Source organism: Equus przewalskii, chromosome 20 (genome assembly GCF_037783145.1).
Source record: "Equus przewalskii isolate Varuska chromosome 20, EquPr2, whole genome shotgun sequence".
NCBI classification, from domain to species: Eukaryota; Metazoa; Chordata; class Mammalia; order Perissodactyla; family Equidae; genus Equus; species Equus przewalskii.
Genome location: NC_091850.1, coordinates 1,225,471 through 1,249,605, shown reverse-complemented (window position 1 = coordinate 1,249,605; position 24,135 = coordinate 1,225,471). Strand labels below are relative to the sequence as shown.

The following is a 24,135-nucleotide window of genomic DNA, read 5'->3' as shown; positions in this document are numbered from 1 at the left end:
CCTTCCTCTCTCTTCCTTTTTGTCTCTTCTCCTCTGTCTGTCTCTGTGTCTCTGTCTTTCTGTCTCTGTTTCCCTCTTCCTCTGGATTTCCATGGACCCCCTCCCCTCTCTGCGCCCTTCTCTGAGCCCTCCCTGCCCTGACCCCAGCCCTCACCATTCCTGCCCCTCCCTGTCCTGTCCCTCACACCCTTGGTCCTCGCCCTCTTTATGAGCTGTCTGTCTGTGCCTCGAGCTCACCAATACTCGCTTTTCCTGGGCTCCAGGAGCTCACCTTCCACCCCGTGTGCCCTGCAGGATGCCTTGGCTGAGCCTGTCCTGGCTGGGACTCGGGCCTGTGACAGCCTCCCCGTGGCTGCTCCTGTTGCTGGTCGGGGCCTCCTGGCTCCTGGCCCGTGTCCTGGCCTGGACCTATACCTTTTATGAGAACCTTCGTCACCTCCGACGCTTCTCACAGCCCCCTAAGCGCAACTGGTTTTGGGGTCACTTGGGCCTGGTGAGTGTGGCAGCAGGAGGGGTCTTGGGCATCAGGGTGGGTGGACTTCCCAAGGGGTCGGGAATGGGGTTTGGGGTTGGGCTGGGGTCTAGGAGAGCAGAAGTGAGAGGGAGGCCCAGGCGGCCCCTCCTTGCTCACTCACTCGTTCCTCTGCTCTGCCATCCCACGCCTTTCCCACGTCCTTGTCCCCCACCCCAAGCCTGCTCTGGATCCATTAGTGCAGCTCTGGGGGGCTCCCAGGGTGGACTGCGCAGAGTGTGACTCCCTGGCATTCCCAGTCTCCACCGCTGAGCTAGAGATGGCCTTGGGGGCACTGTCCAGGGTCGGGTCTGCCTGGCCCGTTTCCTTAAGTCTGCTCACGCTGGGCTGCAGTTTCCCCACAGGAATTGGCTATGGCCTCCCCACCCCCACCCACTGGCCACAGCTCCCCACCGCTTCCTGGGACCCCTTCCTCTCACCTGGTTCTTCCCCCCGAGGTGTCCCAATGGGCCCCGTTGTCCAACCTGGAGGAACTAGGCCACTCACTTCCCCTTTCAGAGGCCTGTTCCACTGCCTGCCCACACCCAGGCCTTGACCTTCCACTTGGTCCTGCTCCTGCTTAATTAAACATTAATCATCCAACTACTTATTATCTATCTCTCCACCTTGATGGCAGCTCTGGGAGCAGACATGGCAGGGTCAGCCCAGAGGTGGGTGGACAGCGGGCGCTCACAGCAAGTGTTGACGACCTGGGTGGAGAACGTGCCTTCACCCCTCTCTGTCACGGCCAGAGCTGACTGCCCGCTCCTCCCATCCCCCGGACCAGCTGCGGAATGAGCGCAGCTTTCCTTCCCTTCCCGGGGTGAGAGCTGCAGCTCAGGGGAGCACTTCCTGTGATTTCAGTGTTCTCGTGACAAAGTTCAGAACGAGGATGTTCCGAAGCTCACCATAACGCACTGAGAGAGATAGAGAGACAGACAAGACGCACTGTGAGAGATAGAGAGACAGACAGGATGAACTGTGAGAGATAGAGAGACAGACAGGATGCACTGTGAGAGATAGAGGGACAGACAGGATGCACTGTGAGAAATAGAGAGACAGGATGCACTGTGAGTGACAGAGACAGACAGGACGCACTGTGAGAGATAGAGAGACAGACAGGATGAAGTGTGAGAGACAGACAGAGGTGTTGCGCTGTCAGAGATAGAGGGACAGAGAGGAAGCAGATAGAGAGACACACAGGAGGCTGATGGACAGACAGACAGGATGCACTGTGAGAGATAGAGAGACAGACAGGATGCACTGTGAGAATCAGAGAGACAGACAGGACGCACTGTGAGGGACAGAGAGACAGACAGGATGCACTGTGAGAGATAGAGAGACAGACAGGATGCAGCGTGAGAGATGGAGAGACAGACAGGAGGCCGTATGCACAGAGCCTGGCCATCAGAAGGGGTGGGAGCTGCCCTCTGATTGATGTGCAGTGTTCACGCGTATTCTCTGGAGTCTGCCTGGCCTGGTACCTTCTGTGTCTGCAGACCCATCAACATTGGAGGAACCAGACCGTGTGGACATGTCAGGACTTGAAAAGGATGTGAGAATGAGCCCCTGGGTCTAGTCCTGAGTCCACCCTCCTGCCCACAAACCTCCCCCTTGAGCGCCTCCCCCTGTGGGCGCCCCAGGGCTGCAACCCCTCCCAGGATGAGGGAAATCCATCTTCTGGAGCCAAGGTCAGCCTCTGTGTGCAGAGCGTGTCTTCTCCCTGTGCCCTGGTTGCTTCCTTGGTACTTGGAGAGGCCTCAGGGACCCTCCTGCCCTGAGAGGAAAGGAGCCGGAGGAAGCCAGGATTCCCCCATGCATGCAGAATCTGGACACAGTGTCCACTGCAGAGGCGGTAGGGGGCACATACTGCGGCTGCTTCTGAGAAGTGACGGCCCCTCCTTGCTTGCAGGTCACCCCCACTGAGCAAGGTGTGAGAGTCGTAACTCAGCTGGTGGCCAACTACCCCCAGGGATTTGTGAGCTGGGTGGGCCCCGTCATGCCCTTTGTCTTTCTCTGCCACCCCGACATGGTCCGGACTGTCCTCAGCGCCTCAGGTACTCACGCAGAGCTTGTGGTGGTGGTTCCGTGGTGCATCCGAGGGCTTCTAGCTGCTCCCTGCAAGCTTCTGTGCAGCCCCTGCAGGACCCCTGCCCTCTGCCCCTCTCCTCTCAGTTGTCTTCCTCTTTCCTTCCTGTTTTCACCAACCCCCATCTCCCCGATCCTCCCTCCACTGCTGTTTGCCCCCTTCCCTGTGATGTGCATTAAGGCTGCCCCAGCTAGAGAAGCCCAAGGTGACCTGGCCTACATGCCAAACTATACGACCCAGTGGACTTTTGTTATGGTATGAATTAGGACCGCCCCAGGGAGAGAAGCCCAGGGCATCCTCACCTACAGGCCGATCTATATGGCCAGATTCGTATCTAAAGTTATATGACCGCACAATAACCAGACCCCATCTGCACTGAAATCATTTAATGACTTTTTACATCATCTTTTCTTTTCTCCAGTAAAAATGAGTCACGTACCCATGCGTTATAAAATTAGCCCTAACCCTCAACTCGGGGCAGCAGCAGGAGCTCTGACCGCCCGTGGGTCCTGTCCCCACGCACCAGCTCTGCCTGCCCATGGGTCCCGTCCCCTTGCCAGCGGGGGCAGCAGCAGGAGCTCTGACCGCCCGTGGGTCCTGTCCCCACGCACCAGCTCTGCCTGCCCATGGGTCCCGTCCCCATGCCAGCGGGGGCAGCAGCAGCTGCTCTGCCTGTCCATGGGCCCCGTACCCATGCCAGCGGGGGCAGCAGAAAGCTCTGACTGCCCATGGGTCCTGTCCCCATGCTATTCCACACTATTCTCTAAATAAAAGAGCACTACTGCCAGATCTTGAGAGTCTAAGAAATCTTTCTTTCGACTCCTGGGCTCACCGACCCCGCATCATTTCTGGTGGCCCGTACGGGGAATTGCTTCATCGGCTTGTGAGCGCGAGTTCTGGTAAGTGCCCTTTTCATCCTTGTGCCTTTCTCTTTTTCAAGGATGGATCTAAATTCACTTCTCCATCGGGAACTTTCTTGGATGGCTGTATGAATCCACGTTTGCTGCCCATGGCTACTCTATGGGGCAAATTGTGGCATTCAGCCTGAAGAGAATCAGTACCTTAAGCCTGAGGGTGATGGAAAATGAATTAATCCATTCCTTCCTGCTCTTCTTCAAGGATGGATCTAGATTCACTGCTCCATCGGGAACTTTCTCGGACAGCTGCATGAATCCACGTTTGCTGCCCATGGCTACTCTATGGGGCAAATTGTGGCATTCAGCTTGAAGAGATTCAGTACCTTAAGCCTCAGGGTGATGGAGAATGAATTAATCCATTCCTTCCTGACTCTATCTCTAATAGACAAATTTTACGTGGGCGCGGGTCGGCCACTTAAGTCATTAGGACGGCCGCCAATCTCCAAGACTCCCGTGGAAGGTTTCTTTTCCTAAGGCTGGATTGGGATCCCTCCCTCTGGCACCTGACCACGCTCTGAACTGCGAGGAAAGTCCCACTCGGGACTCCAGTTCAAGGGAAGTACCAAACTCTAACCTTTGGTGGAGTATGGGAACCCCTTCTTGGGAGAATGGCTCCAGGATGCAATTGGGTAGAATGTCCCCCAGACTGGCGGAAAATTCCTCACTGTCTTTCTCTTTCTCACTGTCTTTGTCCTTTCATCCTGGGGACCATTCGCCAGGCACCTATTACTGTCAGGCAGAATAGGGAAGATGTTCAAGGGATGCCCCCATCATCCCTTGCTACAGGAAATCCATTGGGGGGATTTTCAAGGTAATGGCTCCCTTTCTCTGGGACCATTCATCAGGCACCTATTCCTGCCAGGCAGAATAGGGAAGATGTTCAAGGGATGCCCCCATCATCCCTTGCTACAGGAACCCCAATGGGGGGATTTTCAAGGTAATGGCTCCCTTTCTCTGGGACCATTCACCAGGCACCTATTCCTGCCAGGCAGAATAGGGAAGATGTTCAAGGGATGCCCCCATCATCCCTTGCTACAGGAACCCCAATGGGGGGATTTTCAAGGTAATGGCTCCCTTTCTCTGGGACCATACTCCAGGCACCTATTCCTGCCAGGCAGAATAGGGAAGATGTTCAAGGGATGCCCCCATCATCCCTTGCTACAGGAACCCCAATGGGGGGATTTTCAAGGTAATGGCCCCTTTTCTTTCTCCTTTTCTCTCAGGGACCATTCACCAGCCCATGCTGCCAGGCAGAATAGGCACCAGGCACCTGTTACTGCCAGGCATAACAGGGAAGGTATACAAGGGATGCAATGCCGGGGGACGCCCCCATCACCCCTTGCTATAGGAACCCCACAGTAGGAACAACGGGTAGGACGCTGCCCTAGGTTCAGGGGGGATTTTTCATGGTAATGGACCCGTTTCTTTTGTCTCTCTTGGAGTTACAATGGCCATTTTCATCTCCTTTTGAGCTTTGTGACTGGGAAACAAAGAAATCCTTAAAGAGTAAAAGGCTCCACCCCTGGGAGACCCAACTTTGGGTTTCTGGGCCTGATCACCCCAGCAACCCTAAGTGGGGGTGCCCTTCCCCTATGTCCCTCTCTTGACAGTTGACTCATTGAGTATTTTAGTCACCTACTGAGTCGGTTATGAGGGTAGGAGACCTGTGATTTATTCTGTGAACTGCCGTGCTAGCGTAGTGTGCCCCAGCATGGGAACTGTTGTGTGACTCTTATCTTGATAACCCTCTGGAAGAGGCCATGAGGGTGAGGTCTGATCTCTTCTTTTCCTTTCTTTGTCTGTTTTGCTCATCATCTCTTCTGTTGTCACCAAGTCGAGGTTAAGTTCAGGCTAGACCTGAGCAGAACCTTGACCTTCTGTAAAATTGGAAAAAGAAGCCTTTTGCCAGGGATTTAACTCTCAAACCTGTCTCTGGGAGCCCCAGCCTCCAGCCAGTTCCAGGCCTTTGCCTCCTGCTTCCCTACCTCAACTTTGCTGGCTCAGAGACAAAGTGCCCAGGCTGAGCGGGACTTGACTAAATCTTATAACTATGTCAACACCCGCAATCGGCCTCTGCACACCCGCAATCGGCCTCTGCACCCTTTCTCCAGCTGCTGTCAGTCAGACACTGGCTTTACCGCCACGGGGAAGGCTCCTAAGCATCCCCAGAGGCCCACCCTGTGGATGCGTTCTAACTCCATCTGGGAGAAAATTTGAGGGGTTTCTCTGTGCCTTTGTGATGCAGTTGGACAGGTAGATCAACCTGGAATGTAATTTGAGTTACAATCCAGTTTCTGGGAAATCAAGAGCAACTGTCCTTAGAAAATCCTTGCAAGACTGGAAATACTGCTCTAGAGGCAGTTAAGATTCCACCTAGTTCCTTTATCATGAAAAGGATTATCATCTCCCCTCTCCAGGAACTACTATCTAGCCCATCACTAATTCCTAAGACTGAAGGAAAGAAAAAGAAAGAAAGAAAGAAGAAAGAAAGAAAGAAAGAAAGAGGAGGGGAGAGGCAAAACGGCCATAAGCGTGCCCTTGCAAAAAATCTAACATCTTGAGTATCTTCTCCACAAATATTGGTAAAAAACAATAGCTGTAACAATAGCTGTGCAGTCTCTGTGTACGTGTGTCTATGTGTACGTTATATGTGTGATATTTTACCTCCGGATGGTGTGTTACCAAAATTAAGAGCTCTGTTTAATTGGCTTCAAGTAAGCACTTACATAAATTCTAAATGTAGTAGAAATTAACCCAATGTCTTTCAAGTTAACGTGATGTGAATTAACCTTTGGTAAATGAAAGCTTGTTTAAGTTTGTTGGTTTGATTGAAAATAGTCTTCTTGTCAGAGTTGTCAGTATTTGCCTATGATGCAGGCATGCAGCCTGGGTTTACTAGTCAAATAAGTTCACATTGTCTGTTAAATTCGTCAGCAAAATAATAGCTTTAAATGATGACCAGTTTTGTCTAATGTCTCATGAAGTTTTTGTGTGTACAATAACTGTTTCATGGTCTGTATACTTGAAAAAAAAAAAAGCTTCCAAATTGTTTTGATAACAATCTTGAGTTTTGCCAAGTTAAGTTAAATGTTAAAAATCTGAGCATCTGGGTCATTTTTGGATTGGATAGCACACAAGCATTACAGCTAAACTTATCTAAGTTATCTACTTTTGGCTTCTTATTGCAGAGAGGCTAAAAGTCTTTGGGTCTGTTATTGTAAAGCAGCGTGTTTCTAGAAATTATGAAGTGTTTAGAATGCTGGTATAAAAGACAATTCATAATTGCTTACCTTTTTAGTGTTTACTATGGTCTGTTAAGGCTTAAAAGTTCTTATTAACCTATATAATTAAAGCTACTGGAAATTAATAAGGAAAGCAGCTCTGTATTCAAGGAAAGTTAAAATGTATGTTTTCAGTAAGGAGGGTATAAAGAATGGAAGTATTTTTGTTTGATGGGTTAAGAAAGATAAATTTGTCCTAATGTACTAGAAAGGAAAAAAGAAAGACTTTGGGACATATTCTGAAGGCAAAAAGAAAGTTGTAGAAGGTTTGTGAAGGAGAAATTCTGAAAGGAGTTTTATGACTGGTAAAGCGGACAAAGATTAAAGTAAATTCAATTAAGTGAATGAGTTTTAATGTTAAAAATAAGCTGGTACAGAAATTAAAGTTTGGTTTTCTCTCAAAGTATAATTTTCTAGAACTTTTGGCCTGCTCTAACTCTACCTAAAAGACAGAAAAATCTATGTTTTGTTAAAATAATTTCCTATATTCAGAAAGAAAGAGGTCTCTTCTAAAATTTTTTGACGGTGTTGTTTGCTCTTGACTGTCTCTGTTGTCACTTTGAATGGATGCCTGAGCATTGTTTAACAGTGAGTGCTGTTTCCTATTTGAACAAGCATTTTAAAAACTTTTGATATTTTTGACAAGCTTCTCCCTCAAAAATATTCAAATCCTGAATGAAGGCTTTCTTTTGACCTGGCAGATGGAAGAAGAATTTCTCTGAGGATTTTCAGAGGGCCCCTGAGACTTCTCAAAGAAATTTGCTCTCTTCCTATAAGGAGGAAAATACTAAATTAATTAGGTTTATTTGGCTTATTAAATTACATGGGAAGCATTGTCAAATAAGCGATGATAAACTTTCTTACGTGGTATTACGTGGGTGAATGTTATTAATATATGTGTCTTAACATTATATAGCATTCCTAAAAATTCTAATCTGTTCTGGTTATCAGTCATAATGCCAGTTATTATCTTAAAGTGTTATATGTCACAGAAGTAGCCAAGTTTCTTTGTCAATTGCCCTTTTGAGTCTTTTGTCCATTTGCAGATAGTTACTGTTTTACTCTGATGCTTTTTGCTTTTGCAAATATGTTTCATCTCCAGAGAAATTCCTGGAAAGGATTCTGACACAAGGGTTCTAAACTACAGGTTTCTGATAAACTTTCAGATTGTAAAACTGAACCGGGTAAGAAATTACAGAATTCTAACAGAAACTAAGCTCATAGACCTGCTAACAGAAGGTTAAGCTCAAGAACTGATTATACAGGACTGTGTGAACTGGTGAGGATGATTATAATTTTTTTATGACTTCTGTTTGAAATATTGCTGAGTTTTGATGTTTTGTTTTGATTTCTCATGTTTAAGGAAATCTTTCTTTCTTTTCTCTTATGCTAACTATGACTTACAGCAATTTAGTGAAATACATCTTTATGAGCAAAACTGAAACATTTGTCTTTTTCTCCCGACCTGATCCCTCCAGAATTTGGAAACTCTTTGTGAGTACGGTTATTTCGTGGCAATATAGTTATTTGCATAAGTTCAATAAGAATTTGGTCCCCTTATAACGGGACACATTGGTTATCTTACCAAGGCTTTGACTGGAATGTCATATTTGAGAGAAATATACAGGCTCAGATATGACAACACAGCTTTTCAGGAACAAAGATTGGACTTTCTGGAACTAAAGCCACTTGGAAATATGGGCCTGGTACCTTGTTTACAGAGATTCTGGCAATCTTACCCGGTAAGTAAGGAAGCTTGCTTGTCTGGCAGGTGCAAGGAACCTCAAAATGTTTTGGGGGACCTCGAGAAGAGAGGAGTCCACCCAAATCTGGAGGTACTGCAGGCAAAATCTGATGGCAAGTCCTTGGCTTGGCTTTTCTGGCCTCAAGAGGCCTTTACAGTTCAATCTGAGATTCCTCATAAAAAAAAAAATTCCAGCAAAGCAGATTTTAAAAAGCCTGTATAATCAATTGGTATTCTCGCTGCACTTATGTAAATAATTGGCAGACCAGTTAATTTTAATTTGGCTATCTTTTATCAAAATGAGGGTGATTTTAGAGAGAAAAAATTATGTTTCAGTAGAAGCTATACTACACATTCAGGATATTAGATTCCAGCTCTTCTCTTCTGCAAGATTCATCTGTTACTAATCATAATGTCTCCTTGTGGCCATCCATCTCTGATCCCTGGGACTTCCCTGGCCACAAGCAAACCTTTTCCTTCAACACTACTGCCCAAATACTAACTAGATTTGCCTTGTCACAGGTGGATCATAAACGACAAGTTCCAAAGGTAAAGTCCCCAACTTATTGATACACACAGGATGGACTATATCAAATTTGGGACGAATATATTTGGCTCACTCCTGCTAGTGATCAACTCAGTAAAAGTCCACTCTATGTTGGGAACAAACCAATCACACCTGTGATACGTGGCCTAATAGCACCCGACCTATGGGACAAATTCCCCGTCATATGTGTTCTCATATCAAAAGCTTAAAAAATACTGATTGGTTTGGGACTGACTGGGATAGACGGCCCAGCACACGTTGGTTAGGCCCTAATGGCACTCAGTGGCTATGTGGCTCCAACTTATGGCTTTGGCTGCCACCTGGATGGATTGGACGATGCACTCTAGGCTTCGTCTGGATGCAAGGTAGAACTACATTTACTATATCTCCTCCTGCTAACCTACCCAACCTGCAACAGCGCTGGACCTGCTCTGTCTTCCACTGGTATGACCATCTTTCCTCAATTTTCCTTCCCCAATTAGGAATTGAAAGTGCCATCTTGCACATGGAAGTCCTAAACAAATTTACTATGAAGGCATTAAATGATACACAACATAGCCTTTCGCTGCTCGATTTAGAAGTGTCCCAAATGCGTAAGGCAGTCCTCCAAAACCGACTGGCACTGGATGTCTTGACAGCAGCACAGGGGGGCACCTGTGCCATTATAAAAACTGAATGTTGTGTCTATATTCCTGACTACCATCAAAATATCTCCGGCTTCCTATCTGATATGAGCCACCAAATTAAGTCCATGTCCGACCCTCCCCTATCTCTAAATGACTGGTTGAACTCCTCGTCAGGACCAGGTTTCTGGACTGCTATCAAAACCTTATTCATTGGATTAATCATACTGCTTATATTTCTTATTATAATTTGTTGTCTGTTTCATTGTTTGTCTTCCGCATGTCAACAAAGTTTCACCTCCTGGACCACCTCTCGTCAAATGATTCTCTCGTCTCCAGAGGATCTGTACACCTTGTCAGGCTTGGACTCCACGGGTGCAGCCTTCCAGTCCACTGAACTTCCTACCTATACCTATGGCCCCATTTAGGGACAGCTCTACGACCTTGCACAGCCGGAAGTAGTTACGGAAGACTGACCGTCGTCCATATCCCCAAAAGATTTCGGGGCCAAATGGGTTCAGGGGGGGTTTATGATGTGGATTAAGGCTGCCCCAGCTAGAGAAGCCCAAGGTGACCTGGCCTACATGCCAAACTATACGACCCAGTGGACTTTTGTTATGGTATGAATTAGGACCGCCCCAGGGAGAGAAGCCCAGGGCATCCTCACCTACAGGCCGATCTATATGGCCAGATTCGTATCTAAAGTTATATTGATGTGGATTAAGGCTGCCCCAGCTAGAGAAGCCCAAGGTGACCTGGCCTACATGCCAAACTATATCACCCAGTGGACTTTTTTTATGGTATGAATTAGGACTGCCCCAGGGAGAGAAGCCCGGGGCATCCTCACCTGCATGCCGATCTATATGGCCAGATTCGTATCTAAAGTTATATGACCGCACAATAACCAGACCCCATCTGCACTGAAATCATTTAATGACTTTTTACATCATCTTTTTCTTTTTCTTTTTTTTCCAGTAAAAATAAGTCACGTACCCATGCCTTCTAAAATTAGCCCTAACCCTCAACTCAGGGCAGCAGCAGGAGCTCTGACTGCCCGTGGGTCCTGTCCCCACACAGCAGCTCTGACTGCCCATGGGTCCTGTCCCCATGCCGCGGGGCAGCAGCAGGAGCTCTGACTGCCCGTGGGTCCTGTCCCCATGCACGCAGCTCTGCCGGCCCATGGGTCCTGTCCCCATGCCAGCGGGAGCAGCAGCAGCAGCTCTGCCTGCCCATGGGCTCTGTCCCCATGCCAGCGGGGGCAGCAGAAGCAGCAGCAGCAGGAGCTCTGCCTGCCCATGGGTCCTGTCCCCATGCTATTCCACACTATTCTCTAAATAAAAGAGCACTACTGCCAGATCTTGAGAGTCTAAGAAATCTTTCTTTCGACTCCTCGGCTCACCGATCCCGCATCACCCTGCTGTCCTGGGCTCCCCTGGGGCCCCAAGAGGCCTCAACGCAAGTCACTGTCCTGGGGGATCCTCACTCTTGGAAGACAGGTCTAGACAGAGAGATCCCTGACCTCGAGTGGTGAGGAATGGGCCGGAAGGAGAGGAGTGAGGCAGGCCAGAGGAGAAGCAAGGTCTCTGTGGGGCCAGGCTGCAAGGCTTCCTGGAGGAGGGGCTGCTGGAGCTGGGTCTGAAACAATGAGCAGAAATTTTCTAAAGCAGAGGGCAGATGGGTGCAGTGGGCAAGATAGCATCCGAGGCCCCCTGGCAGGCCTGGCCTCAGCTCCGCCCACCCCCAGGCCAGAGCTTGAGGGCGTGAGGCTGGTGCAGGTTCTGGGCTGCTGTTTTCATGACGTCCACCTTTGATGGGTTGATTCCTTCTATTCCCTCCTGTGGCTTGTCATCTTCAAGCTCATGGCACTCTTGCTCCAGGCCCCAGGAATAGCCCCAAGCAGACCCCACCCCAGCCAGGCTCCCTTCTGCTGCCCCCCCCCGCCTTTCTGACTTCCAGACAGACCAGGCTGAAGAGGGGAACAGGCAGCAGCCTACAGAGACCTTGGCTCCAACACCAAAATGCTGGGTGACTCTAGGCACATCCCCGGCTCTCTGGCTGCCAGGGTCTCTTTCAGCTGTGAGTGGTGGAATGTCTACGCTGTATGGTCTAAGAAAAGACAGGGAGTTGACTGACTGTTCAGGCCAGGGATCTTGTCTTCAAGCATGGCTGGATCCAGGTCTCAGACAGTGTCATCAGCAGTTAGTCTTCGTCTGTTAGTTCTGTGTCCCTCTGTGATGGCTTCACTCTCACGCTGGTCAAGATGAGTCCCAGAAGCTCAGCTCCCATGGAAACACAAGCTTATTCCCAACAGTTCCAGGAAGAGCTGTAGGACTTGCTTTAGTTTGCCTGCTTAGGTCACAGGACCAGTTCCTCATCCAGTCACTGTGACTCCGATTGCCCGGATCGGCAGGCATAGGGTTCTCAGAGCTATTGTTCTGGGGTTCAAGGCTGTTCGATGGTTAAGAACTCAGGCCCTGGATTCAGACAGACCTGGGCTCAGGTCTCAGGCACGCCACTTATGACCTGGAAGGCTGTGGGCAAGTGACTTCATATTGTTCAGAGCCTCATTCTCCTTATCCAGAAAATGGGGATAGGAGAGAAGTCAGGTGAACACGGATTCGGGATTCAAATGGGGAAGGACGTTTTGTGTCCCTGTAACTGAGGGACCTCAGTTGTCGTGTATGGAAGGTGTGGGGAGGGACCCCCGGAGGAGGATGAGCTGCTGGGTGGGATTCACGGGGCTCAGGTCTGGGTCTCTGCCCTGCAGGTCCTTCCCTCTGGCCACCTGGACGAGTGGTTCTGTTCCTCTTTGCTCCTCTCCAGATTCGGAGCTTGGAGGAAGGTCTCCTGTACACACAGGGCCTGGCGAGGACTTATGGGGATGTGTGCTGCTGGTGGGTGGGACCCTGGCATGCGGTCGTCCACATCTTTCACCCTACCTGCATCAAGCCGGTGCTCTTTGCTCCTGGTAGACACCCTGCTGGCCACAGCTTGCCTGCTGCTGAGGTCTCTGTGCTGCCTCAAGCTGGGCAGGTGACCAGGTGTAGACAGGAGGGGCTGTGGTGGAGATCACACTGCCTCTGTCTTACCTGGATCCCCACATGCCGGACATGTGGTCGTGTCTGCTCACGCTGAGGGTGTGTCTGTGCAATGTCTGCTGTATGGCCACATCTGGTCATATTTGTTTTTCCACCTGGGTCCTAGTTACAGCTGGTATATGTTGCACTTGGTTATAGCTGGTGCATGTTACACTCGGTTACACCTGGTGCATGTTACATTTGGTTATGGCTGGTCTATGTTACACTTGGTTACAGCTGCTGTATGTTACATGGTTACGGCTGGTGTATGTTACACTTGGTTACACGTAGTATATGTTACACTTGGTTACAGCTGGTATATGTTTACTCCTTGGATCAAATCGTGATGGTCTCAGTCACGTCTGGGCCTCGGCTGTGGCCAAGGACATTTGAGGCATGTCGGAGTCTGTTTGGGTCTTGTCTGATGCCTCCTGAGATTGTCTGGTTCTCCTGCTGGTCACGTCTGGGCCACACATGGGGTTTGTCTGAGCTGTGGGACCTGGTTCCTTCTGAGAAATGCCTGAGACCTTATGGGAGTCTTGTCTGAGGCAGGTCTTAGCATATTTCTGGGTCATGTCTAGTCCACCTCTGTAACATTAATGGGCCTGCGTTTAAATCCTGCCTGTAGGATATGCTGAGGTCATGTCATGTTGTCTTTGGGTCCATGTCAGAGCACGTTGTGTGATGTCAGGGTGTGTCATGCATGTTGTTTCATGTCAGGACATGTTAGTGCATGGTGGGCCCATGTCAGATGTCCCAGGAGATGTGAGAGTTGGGCAGACACGGTGTCCCAGGTCCCTGTGAAGGCGTTTTGTAGAGTGCTGGGCTGTGCTCTGGTGTTTAGAACATGTTGGACCCTGTAGGAGCCGTTCTGAGCCATACTGGGGCGTGTTGTGCCATGTTGGGGTGCATCTAAGCACGTAGGGGTGTGTCTGTGGGCTCTGCCTTTGCTCTACTTTGTGCTGCTGCCTGGTCTTGGCCCCCTTTGCCTCGCCAATCCTCCCAGCTTCCTCTGCCCTTGCCCGACTCTGTCTATGCTGCTCCTGAGGGGGAATGCAGACCCCTGGCTGGGGCCCCACCTTGCCTCAAAAGTCCCTCCCCTCCCACCTCCATGGCCCCTGATGTCTTATCTCTCATGTCAGCTGCCATTGCACCCAAGGACATGGTCTTCTACAGTTTCCTGAAGCCCTGGCTGGGTGAGTAACTGCATGTGAGGGGATTGGGGACAACCTTGGGGCCCAGGGGAAGGCCCTCCCTTGCTCACTCTCTGTGGCTGCCCCTACCAGGGGATGGGCTCCTGCTGAGTGGCGGTGACAAGTGGAGCAGGCACCGCCGCATGCTGACACCCGCCTTCCACTTCAACATCCTGAAGTCCTACGTGAGGATTTTCAATGACAGTGTGAACATCATGCATGTGAGTCTTGAACCCAAGGTCCCACCTGGAGCCTCGGGGGCAATGGATGCTCAGAGGCATGTTGTCTGGAGTTCTGGCTCTTCTGGGTAGCTTTGGGGCCATTGCTTCTCCTTTCTCAGCCTCAGTTTCCTCAGCTGTAAACTGGGGATAATGAGCCTCACTTTGCAGGGTGATCAAGATGATGTAATGGACTCACGTCCCTGGCACATAGTAGGTGCTCATGTGCTAGTTCCTATGTTTCCCTCTCAGAAGCCTTGGAATCCTGAGACACGGTTGATGATAGTGATGAATATTGCATGTTGAATACTGAATATGGAGTAACAAACCACTTTTCAATATATAAGGTTTTATTATTGCTAACAAGTCTACGAGTCAGTGAGCTGCTTCTTCTGGACGTGGATGGGGTCACTCATGTATCTGTGATCAGCTGTGGGTCAGGTACTTTGCTGTTCTGGGCTCAGTCATCTCACGTGTTTGGGGCTTGGTTGGCTGCAGGCTGGTCTAGGATGCTCTCAGCTGGGACAATCCTCTTGTGTTGTTCCCTCCCTCCAGAAAGGCATTTCAGGCTGTTCACACGGCAGAGGCCACGTTCCAAGAGGCTGAGAGGAAGCTGCAATGCCTCTTGAGCTCTAGGTTTAGGATGATCACTCGTCATTTTTACCGCATTGGCCAAAGCAAGTCCAAAGGCCAGCCCAGAATGAAAGGGTGGTGAAATGGGCTCCTCCTGCTCATGGAAGTTCACAGGCACATTGCAAAGGGTGGATGTAGGGAGGTGAAGCATTGGAGGTGGGAGTTTTGTGAAGTGCCTGAGACTTTTCCATACTTTCAAGCTGACAAGTAAGCTCGTTACTGTTTTGTGGTTCCTGCCAGAAGACACAAGACTCCTGAATCGGAGACAAAGGATAGTTTATTACTCATGGCTCGGCAAGCGGCATGTGCCTATTGTTGGTATGTATTCTTTCTCCAAGTCACCAAATCCCATGAGGATGGCACAGGTGGGCTTCCATGGATGCCTACTCATGCAGTATGTTGCAATGCACAGGAGGAGCACTAGGTGTAGGGAGTGTGTGAGTTTCATAGCCATTGGAAGCAAGCCTGATATCTGTCCAGAGGGAGACATGTCCTCTTCCCTCAATGTTGTTTGCTGCAAACACAACTCTGAGAAATGGCCCAGGTAAAGAACATCAGGGCCTTGTGTTTTTGGCATACCCAGCAAGAATGTGCAGTGTGCTCAGGTCCCATGGAGGACTACCGCTACCAACATAGGGGACAGTCTCCTAGCCAATTTATAACAATAGGATGATGAAAGCTGGCATTTATTGAGCACTTTCTATATGCCAGAAGTTACATGGCAATTCCATGACGTGTGTTGTCTAATTTAATTTTCACGTTCCTGTGAGGTGGAGATCCTTTTTCCCCATTACAGATGGTGAAACTGAGGCTGAGAGAGGTTAGGGAGTGGCTCGAGTTCACACAGACGGCAAGTGAGCTAACAAGTGGAGCTGGGATTCCAACCTGGTTTGTCTGACACCAAAGCAGGTCATCCGACCTGTCACTGAGGATTTGACAAGTGGAGCCCAGAGGAAGGCAGTGAGCTGGCCAAGGGCACACAGAGTGTAGCAGGCAGAGCCAGGACTGGAACGCAGGTTTCCTGAGTCCCAGCCATGGGGTCTTCATGTCCTCACAGTAACAGCGTTCACTCCCACTCATGGCTGCTCCTCCAGGGGAAGGGTGCCTGGGGCCAAGAGGCCGGGTCTGGGGAGCCCATCCTAGTTTTGGGTTGGGGTGGGGCTCAGGGGAAGCCAGTCACAGCCCCAGCTCTGCCGCTTCTCTGTTCAGGCCAAGTGGAAGCGCCTGGCCTCGGAGGGCAGTGCCCATCTGGACATGTTTGAGCACATCAGCCTCATGACGCTCGACAGTCTGCAGAAATGTGTCTTCAGTTTCAACAGCAACTGCCAGGAGTGAGTGCTTGCCCAGGGCCTGGGAACATGGGCCATAGAGGCAAGAGAATAGATGGAGGGAGGACTGACCAGGGCAATCAGAAGGGCCTTCCTGGAGGAGAAGGGTCCGAGCTGGACACTGAAGCAGGGGAGGGGAAACACAGAGAGCAAGCCATTCGGGTAGGTAGAAATGTTTGATAGAGGCCAGGAGGCTAGGATGAGCAGAGCGCGTGCAACAGTGAGGAGACACCTGGGAAGCGAGGTTGGAATTGTAGGCGGGGGTAGATCTTAATGACATTCAAAACCCAGGCAAAGGGCTATGAACTTGATCCTGAGGTTTCCAGGGAGCCATGGAAGGTGTTTGAGCAAATGATGGGGTGGTCAAAGCTGAGCGTGGACGTCTGACTCTAGAGAAGACTGACTATCATGTAGACACAGGTGGTGTTGACAATGGATGCAAGGAGACTCAGGAGGGGCTAGGTCCACTGTCAGTTGGGAGAGGACAAGGTCTGAGCTGTGTGGACAGTTTTGGAAGGAGAAGGGGCAGATACTGGTGGGAGAGAGAGGAGAGAAGCGTGGTGTCTCAGCTGTGCCCTGGGCACCTGGCGCACGGAGGCAGCTCACAGAGACAGGATAGGAAGCAGGGAGAGAAGAAAGTCTGGAGAGTCACGTCTCCTGGATCATCCCCACCATCCATCTGTTCCTGGAGACTCAGTTTCCCCATGGGAGGTAGGGCCTGGCTTCTGGTGGGAGGTGCTTCCTGGGCTTCAGGTGAGCTAAGTTGTTGCCTCCCTTCATGCGTGCATCCTGCAGGAAGCCTAGTGAATACATTTCTGCCGTCTTGGAGCTCAGTGCCCTTGTGACAAAGCGGAATGAACAGCTCTTTCTGCACCTGGACTCCCTGTACCACCTCACCCCTGATGGACGGCGCTTCCGTAGGGCCTGCTGCCTGGTGCACGACTTCACAGACGCCGTCGTGCAGGATCGGCACCACAACCTCCCCAGTCAGGGTCTTGATGACCTCCTCAAGGCCAAGGCTAAGGTCAAGACTTTGGACTTCATCGATGTGCTCCTGCTGGCCAAGGTGGGCTTCTCTGGGACCTGAATTCACGAGAGACGATGCACCTTGATTTCAAATGTCAGATAGGAGAACTTGGACTTGATCCAGAGGGAAGTGGGGAGCCATGGAAGGTGCTTGTGGAAGGGAGGGATGGGTCAGGGGTATGTTTTAGAGATGACTGTGTGGAATGCAGGCTCCGGGGAACTGCTAAGTCTGAAACTGATGCTGGGCAGGCCGTGAGACTTTACTCTACTTAATAAGTTAGTCATATGTATATAGATATACATATGACTAACTTATTAAGTCTAATATAGATACATTAGACTACACATATATATACCTCAGAACCCTGGATCAGAGTGGCCCACTTATTGCTCACAGCAGTAACAGTAGCCAGAGCAGAAGTGTGGCTCTGGTTCCCCATTCCCAAGTTCCTCTGAGGGTGGCGTGATGCTTTTGCCTGTGCATGCAGCCATGCTTGCATCATGAGAGAGGCGTCCCCACAGTATGAACCTTGGAACTTACGAGGGCTGACTCATCTGTCCTTTCTTCCTTATGGTGAGAGAGACAAGGAGAGGAGGAGAGGAAGGATGTTCTGGAATATAAGCAGATCTTCAGTGAGAAGGCAAAGTCCGTAGGGTTATCTCCAGGGGAGATAAGGAATCTCTGGATCTACCATCCAAGAATGTGAGCAAATGGCTCTGGAGCGATGCTCAATCTCTAACTTCCAAGGCAAGTTGCCAGTCAATCATCCTGCAGCCTGGGTTGCCAATAAATTTTTCTCAGAAAGCCTTCATCACGTAGAACCATGGAAATGTTCATGGATCACTGATTCCTCCCACCAGGGACAAGAGAGGAGGCAAGGATGCCAAGGAGGAGGCCTGTGGGGTGGGGCCTCTGGCGATAGGGACCAAGGGAGGTCCAGGAGTGCAGGGTTGGCTTGGGGTACTGGGCTGATGACGGAGCTTCAGAGATTGCCTCAGGGCCCCTAGGAGCTGGTGATGTGGGGGGTCTTGCTTTCTCTCCAGGACGAAGATGGGAAGGAACTGTCAGATGAGGACATCCGAGCTGAAGCTGACACCTTTATGTTTGGGGGTGAGAATACAGAAGGGGCAGGAGTTTCTCTATCCCAGGGACTTGGCTGGTGGCCCCTGGACCAGCCCATAGTCCCCCATCCTCCCTGAGGGCCTTAATGTCAGGGCGCTGTCTACCTTCTGGTGCTGAAGCCGCCCAGAGACCCAAAGCTGTCTGGCTGCCTCTCAGGACATGACACCACAGCCAGCGGCCTCTCCTGGGTCCTGTACAACCTCGCGAGGCACCCAGAGCACCAGGAGCACTGCCGGCAGGAGGTGCGAGAGCTCCTGAGGGACCGCGAGCCTAAAGAGATTGAGTGGTGAGTGCAGGTGCACATCGTCTGTTCCTGGAACCCTCTGCTGGCTCTGCTCCCCAGCTGGGAGTGGGAAGGTCTCTTCATGGATTCTGTCATTTTTGCTTAGTGGGAATAGGAGCAGAGCCCAGAGACGGGGTCAGGCACCCAACCGGGATCACAAGGGAAAGGTTACAGCCTTCTGGCTTGGAGATCTGGGCGGCTGAGAGAACTAGTGACAATGTGTGAGGGCAGATCATGCCCCTCAGGACATGTTCAGAGAGTGAACCTCCCTTCTGCTCCCTTACTTTTCTCTCTGAAATCACATTCTTTCAAATATCTTCACCGCTTGGATGTTTGCTGGGCTCCTAACTCCTATCATATTGTTCAGTCCAGGGTTCACAGGGGACACCTGGGGATTGAAGTCACTCAACTTTTGTCTATGAACACCTGCACCTTCATGCATCCAGTCCCCATTCAGCAAACACTGCCACACTGCCTGCCCATCCCCAATTCTGTGCCATCCCCAGCTCTTCCCAGCCCTATCCTGTGTCCTGGAGACCCGGGAAGCACCCAGGCCTGGCCTGTGCCTTCCAGGAGCTCCCAGCCTGGTGGGGGATCGTCTCAGGTCAGGACACTCGCTCTCCATGTGGGCAGGACCTGGGTTCAGAGCAGGACAGGCAAGACTGAGGGTGGAGAGAGTTCTCAGCTGAGACCTTGAATGCTGATCAGTAGACATTTGGGTGTAGTTGTGTGCAGTTCTCTCAAGAAGATAGAGTGGGCAAAAGTGAAGGGGAGGGGAAGGGCACAGGGAGAGGGAGAGGGGGAGGGAAGTTAGCAGAGAGGGACAGATAAAGAGAGACAAAAAGCGGGAGAGAGGGAGGGAAGGGAGGAGGGGGAAGGAGAGAGAGAGAAAGGAGAGGGAAGGAGGGAGCAAGAGAGGGAGAGAGAGTGAGGGATGGAGGGACAAAGGAAGGAAAGGAGAGAGGAAGTGAGGGAGAAAGAACGAGAGAGACTGACTCATGGTGAGATGATGAGGCTGGAAGATGGCAGGAGAGGCTGGTTGTGGAAGACTTTTGTGAAATGTTAAGGGTCCAATTTTAAGTCAAAGGCAATGGAGAACCAAGGAAAGTGTTTGAGCAGGAGGAGGACAGGTGAGATCTGGGTAGCAGAGAGAGATTTCTAGGGCTGGGGGGCATACTGGAGAGGACAAGCTGTAGGATCGGGCCCAGGGAGGAGATCCGAGGCCTGAGCCAGGCCAGGGGCTGGGGGATGGTGAGGAGGCATTGGACTGGACAGGCGTTTTGGAGGAAGTGTTCACTCCAAGTCTTGCTCAGCATAGTGGTCCTGTGAGGTGGAGACACACCTTTATTCTTTTTAATCCAAGGCTTAAAATTATTTCAGTGACAGCAGCAAATAAGAGTACAAAAGGGTTTATAATAAAAATGAACTTCCTTCTTAATCCACACCCTATGAGTAATTGCTTTCAAGGATTTCCTGTGCCTCCTTTTAGAAGACATCTATCCTTATACCCACATTTATATGATTCCTCTCTTTCTGTCTCCGTCCAGGTGGGAGTTCAGGTCTGCACATTAAAAATATACCTTTGAGCTCTCTACTTTTTTTCAGAAAATTAGTTTTGGGAAAGTAGTTTTAAACGACAAAAACGATGAGGAGAACAAGTTCTTATTGCATTAAATGAGACATTACAGAGAAGACCAGGGTTATCCTCAACACATCCATCACCACACGCAGTTACAAACTTTTCTTCCTTGTGATGAGAACTTTCAAGATCTACTCTCTCAGTAGCTTTCAAATATATAATGCATTATTGTTAACTAAACTCACCGTGTTGTACCTTACATCTGTTTGGGTACTTTTGGCTAATTTTCATAAAGTCAAATTTGTCAGAATTTTCTTTTTCAGACATTCCCTTCCTCCACACCCTAGGGTTCTGTGGGTTTCCTTTACCAGATGTTAAGTTGTCACTTATTCACGTGTCTTTCTCTGAGCTCTCTATTGTGTTCCATGGGTCTATTTTCCCGTCCTGGAAGAGGTGCCATGCTGTTTTTTTTTTTTTTTTCATTACTGCCTGTTTGTGATAGGTCTTAATATCTGGTAGAGTTCCTTCTCTTTAATCTTTCAATTTTAAATTGACCCAGCTCTTCATGACCTTTTATTCTTCCAGGAAAAGCTTTTAAAGTAAGTTTACCAAGTTTCTTAAAAGGTCAGGTGGATTTTCATTTGAATTGGATATACTCAACTGGTTGATGTGAATGTATGATTGGCCTGTGGAAAATGGATTATTGCACAGTATTAACACACACTATCCCAGAGTGTGGAATGGATATCCATTTCTGGATATTCAAAATATCTTTAGACTTTTAAGAGAGTCAAAAAGTTTCGCATAGTGATTTTATGCATATTCTGTTAAATTAATCCTTAGATACTTTTGTTGCTACATTGAACTGTATCGTCTATTTGGACTGACAGAAGTTTATAAGTTCAGTTGAAATATACAGATTTCATATTTCTTGCTAAATTTAATCTAAATTTTATATTATTATTATTATCATCTTTTCTTTTATCTTTTCTAACTAGTTGTTATTTCTACATAGAAAAGCCAATCATTTATGCATATAAATTTTGTGCCTCGTGAACATAGTAAATGCCAAAGAGGGAGCCTTGCATCAGTAGGGAAAATCAAGATCATTTAATTAAAGCTTTTGGAACAACTGGGAAGCTACCTGGAAAACAGTTAATTCAACCTGCTTCTCCTGTCTCATAACAAGATCAGATAAAGATGAATCATAGGTTTAAAACAAAACATAAAAGAGTCTAAAAGCTCTAGAGGAAACCCTCGGGACATTATTTTATAGTTCCAGGGTAGGGAAGGCCCTATATATTTTTTTCTGGTGAGTAAGATTCGCTCTGAGCTAACATCTGTTGCCAATCTCCCCCTCTTTTTGCTTGAGGAAGATTAGCCCTGAGATAACATCTGTGCCAGTCTTCATCTATTTTGTATGTGGGATGCTGCCACAGCATGGCTTGACAAGTAGTGTAGGTCCCCACCAGGGATCCTAACCTGTGATTCCAGGACCACAAAAGTGGAGCAGGCTGGACTTAATCACTATGCCCCGGGGCCAGCCGGCCCAGGGAGGCCATATTTTTGACACAAGTCCCAGGAGGGATACAAGAAGAGATTGATATGCTGTTAAATGAAAAAGATACAGAGCAGTGTATAATATGTAGTATGCTACTATATAACTTTTTAAGATGCAAAAATTGTAACTCTGGAAGGATACATAAAAAAATAACCTCAGCAAACAGTGAGGAGGGTAATGGGTAGTGTTGGTCCATAGGAACGGTGTTTTGTAGTTTTCCTATTTTGAACCAGTTAACTGTATCAGCCATTAAAAATTCAAATCACGGGGCTGGCCCAGTGGCACAGCGGTTAAGTGCACACGTTCTGCTTCGGTGGCCTGGGGTTTGCTGGTTCAGATCCTGGGTGTGGACACGGCACTGCTTGGCAAGCCATGCTGTGGCAGGCATCCCACATATAAAGTAGAGGGAGATGGGCTTGGATGTTAGCTCAGGGCCAGTTTTTCTCAGCAGAAAGAGGAGGATTGGCAGCAGATGTTAGCTCAGGGATAATCTTCCCCTCCCCCAAAAAAAGAAAGAAAAAAAATTCGAATCACTATACAACGAGAAGGGGATTAAAGAAAAAGAATTCATTGTTTATAAAAGTTTTCCAGCAGATTCTCTTCTGTTTTCTAAGCATAAAATCACTCTCTGCCAAAAATGACACAATTACCTCCACATTTCAAATTGCATTACATTCCTTTTTTCCCTTGTCTAACTGCATTAGCTAGCATCTCTAGTACGATGGTAAACAAGAGTAAAATGTCACATCTGTTTCTTTTGTTTCCTACTCATTTATCTGCCTTTGATTTTGGTCTCTTGCCATAAAGAATATTTTATTTTTATGCCAATTTGTAAACCTTTTTATGCTTGGCATGTGGGTGTTGTGTTTTGCTCAGAAAAGCTTCTAAAAATATCTAGCTAAATTTCCTCTGTCTGGCATTTCTGTAACATTGTTTTTCTTTCTTGTTTTTGAAACCACTGTATTGAGGTATGATTAATATACAAAAGGCTGTACACATTTAATGTACACAACTTAATGAGTTTGGAGATGTGTGATCCATCTGGAATACATTTTGTTGTAAGGAGAGAGGCTCTAAGGGGGCAGGAGGAGGGCTGAGGGGTCTCTGTCTTGGCTCTCTGGATAATTGCTGGGGGGTTTCCTTAGGGACGACCTGACCCAGTTGCCCTTCCTGACCATGTGCATCAAGGAGAGTCTGCGGTTGCACCCCCCCCACCCCCCCCCCCACCCCCCCCCCGCCGTGGGCATTTCCCGACGCTGCACCCAGGACATTATGCTCCCGGATGGCCGGGTCATCCCCAAAGGTGCCCTCAACGTCAAGGGGAGGAGCATCCTGGGCAGGAAGAAGGGCCCCTCTGGCGGGGGGTCCTCTTCCTCACCGGCCCCTCCTCTCCCACAGGTGTTATCTGTCTCATCAGTATTTTCGGGACCCACCACAACCCATCCGTGTGGCCAGACCCTGAGGTGCTGCCTCCCCCCACCCTCATCCTTGTCTGCTCCCCTAAGAGGACCCAGGGGAGGGTGCAGGGTTCTGACCTGGCAAATCAGACATCACCTCCCCCCATCAAACACACGTCTGACTCTCCAAGGCTGGCGGTCCCGGGAGACCCCACCCGGCAGCCCTGTCTTGGCCTCGCCCCCAGGTCTATGATCCCTTTCGCTTCGACCCAGAAAACATCAAGGAGAGGTCACCTCTGGCCTTTATTCCCTTCTCAGCGGGGCCCAGGTGAGGACGGCAGGCATCTGAGGTGGGGATGTGTTGATGGGGGCGGGGGTCTGGGACTGAGATCCCAACATGACTGTGAGGGCGGGAAAAGGGGAAAACTGAGGATGGGCAGAGTTCCAGCTCTCCTTCCCCCCCGCCCCGGAGGTTATGGGTAATGGTCTGGGGCCTGGGGTCCGTGGTGTGCTTGGAGCCCCTGCCCCCTGTCTGCTGGTCTGAGCTCGGGCTGCAGTCTGGGCCAGGCTCAGGGGATGTGCAAGCCCTCGTGGGGGTCCAGGCTTCTCTCTACCCGCGGGCAGGGATGGGGGTCCCGGGACAGGTTCCGACGCGATGGTGCGGGAATGGGGGTCCCGGGACAGGTTCCGGCGCGATGGTGCGGGGATGAGGGTCCCGGGCGCCGTCTAGCCCCCACTCCCGCCGCAGGAACTGCATTGGGCAGACGTTCGCCATGATGGAGATGAAGGTGGTCCTGGCGCTCACGCTGCTGCGCTTCCGCATCCTGCCAGCCGGGGAGGAGCCGCGCAGGAAGCCGGAGCTGATCCTGCGCGCCGAGGGCGGACTGTGGCTGCGGGTGGAGCCGCTGAGCGCGGGCCACCAGTGACCCGCGGCCTCCCGACCCGGGATCCACCCCGACCCCACACCTCACTGTGCAGATTCCCAGCAATAAATCTGTGCTGTCA

At 49.8% G+C, this 24,135-nt stretch overlaps 1 protein-coding gene across 2 annotated transcripts; it reads left to right on the top strand.

The window, feature by feature from the left end:
- The first annotated feature begins 3 nt into the window (after positions 1-3).
- On the top strand, positions 4-24,135 carry LOC103545335 (cytochrome P450 4F3-like). Of its 2 annotated transcripts, none has more exons than XM_070586430.1 (12): positions 4-493; positions 2,424-2,568; positions 13,932-13,985; positions 14,076-14,203; positions 16,043-16,164; positions 16,957-17,227; positions 18,232-18,298; positions 18,467-18,596; positions 22,879-23,036; positions 23,132-23,196; positions 23,376-23,458; positions 23,879-24,135. In XM_070586430.1, the coding sequence occupies exons 1-12, from the start codon at positions 296-298 to the stop codon at positions 24,054-24,056; spliced, it is 1,599 nt and encodes a 532-aa protein (XP_070442531.1). In that variant the 5' UTR covers positions 4-295; the 3' UTR covers positions 24,057-24,135. The 2 variants fall into 2 exon arrangements, with proteins under 2 accessions (XP_070442531.1, XP_070442533.1); XM_070586432.1 differs by lacking the exon at positions 2,424-2,568 and adding an exon at positions 12,536-12,680 and having other exon boundaries at positions 161-493.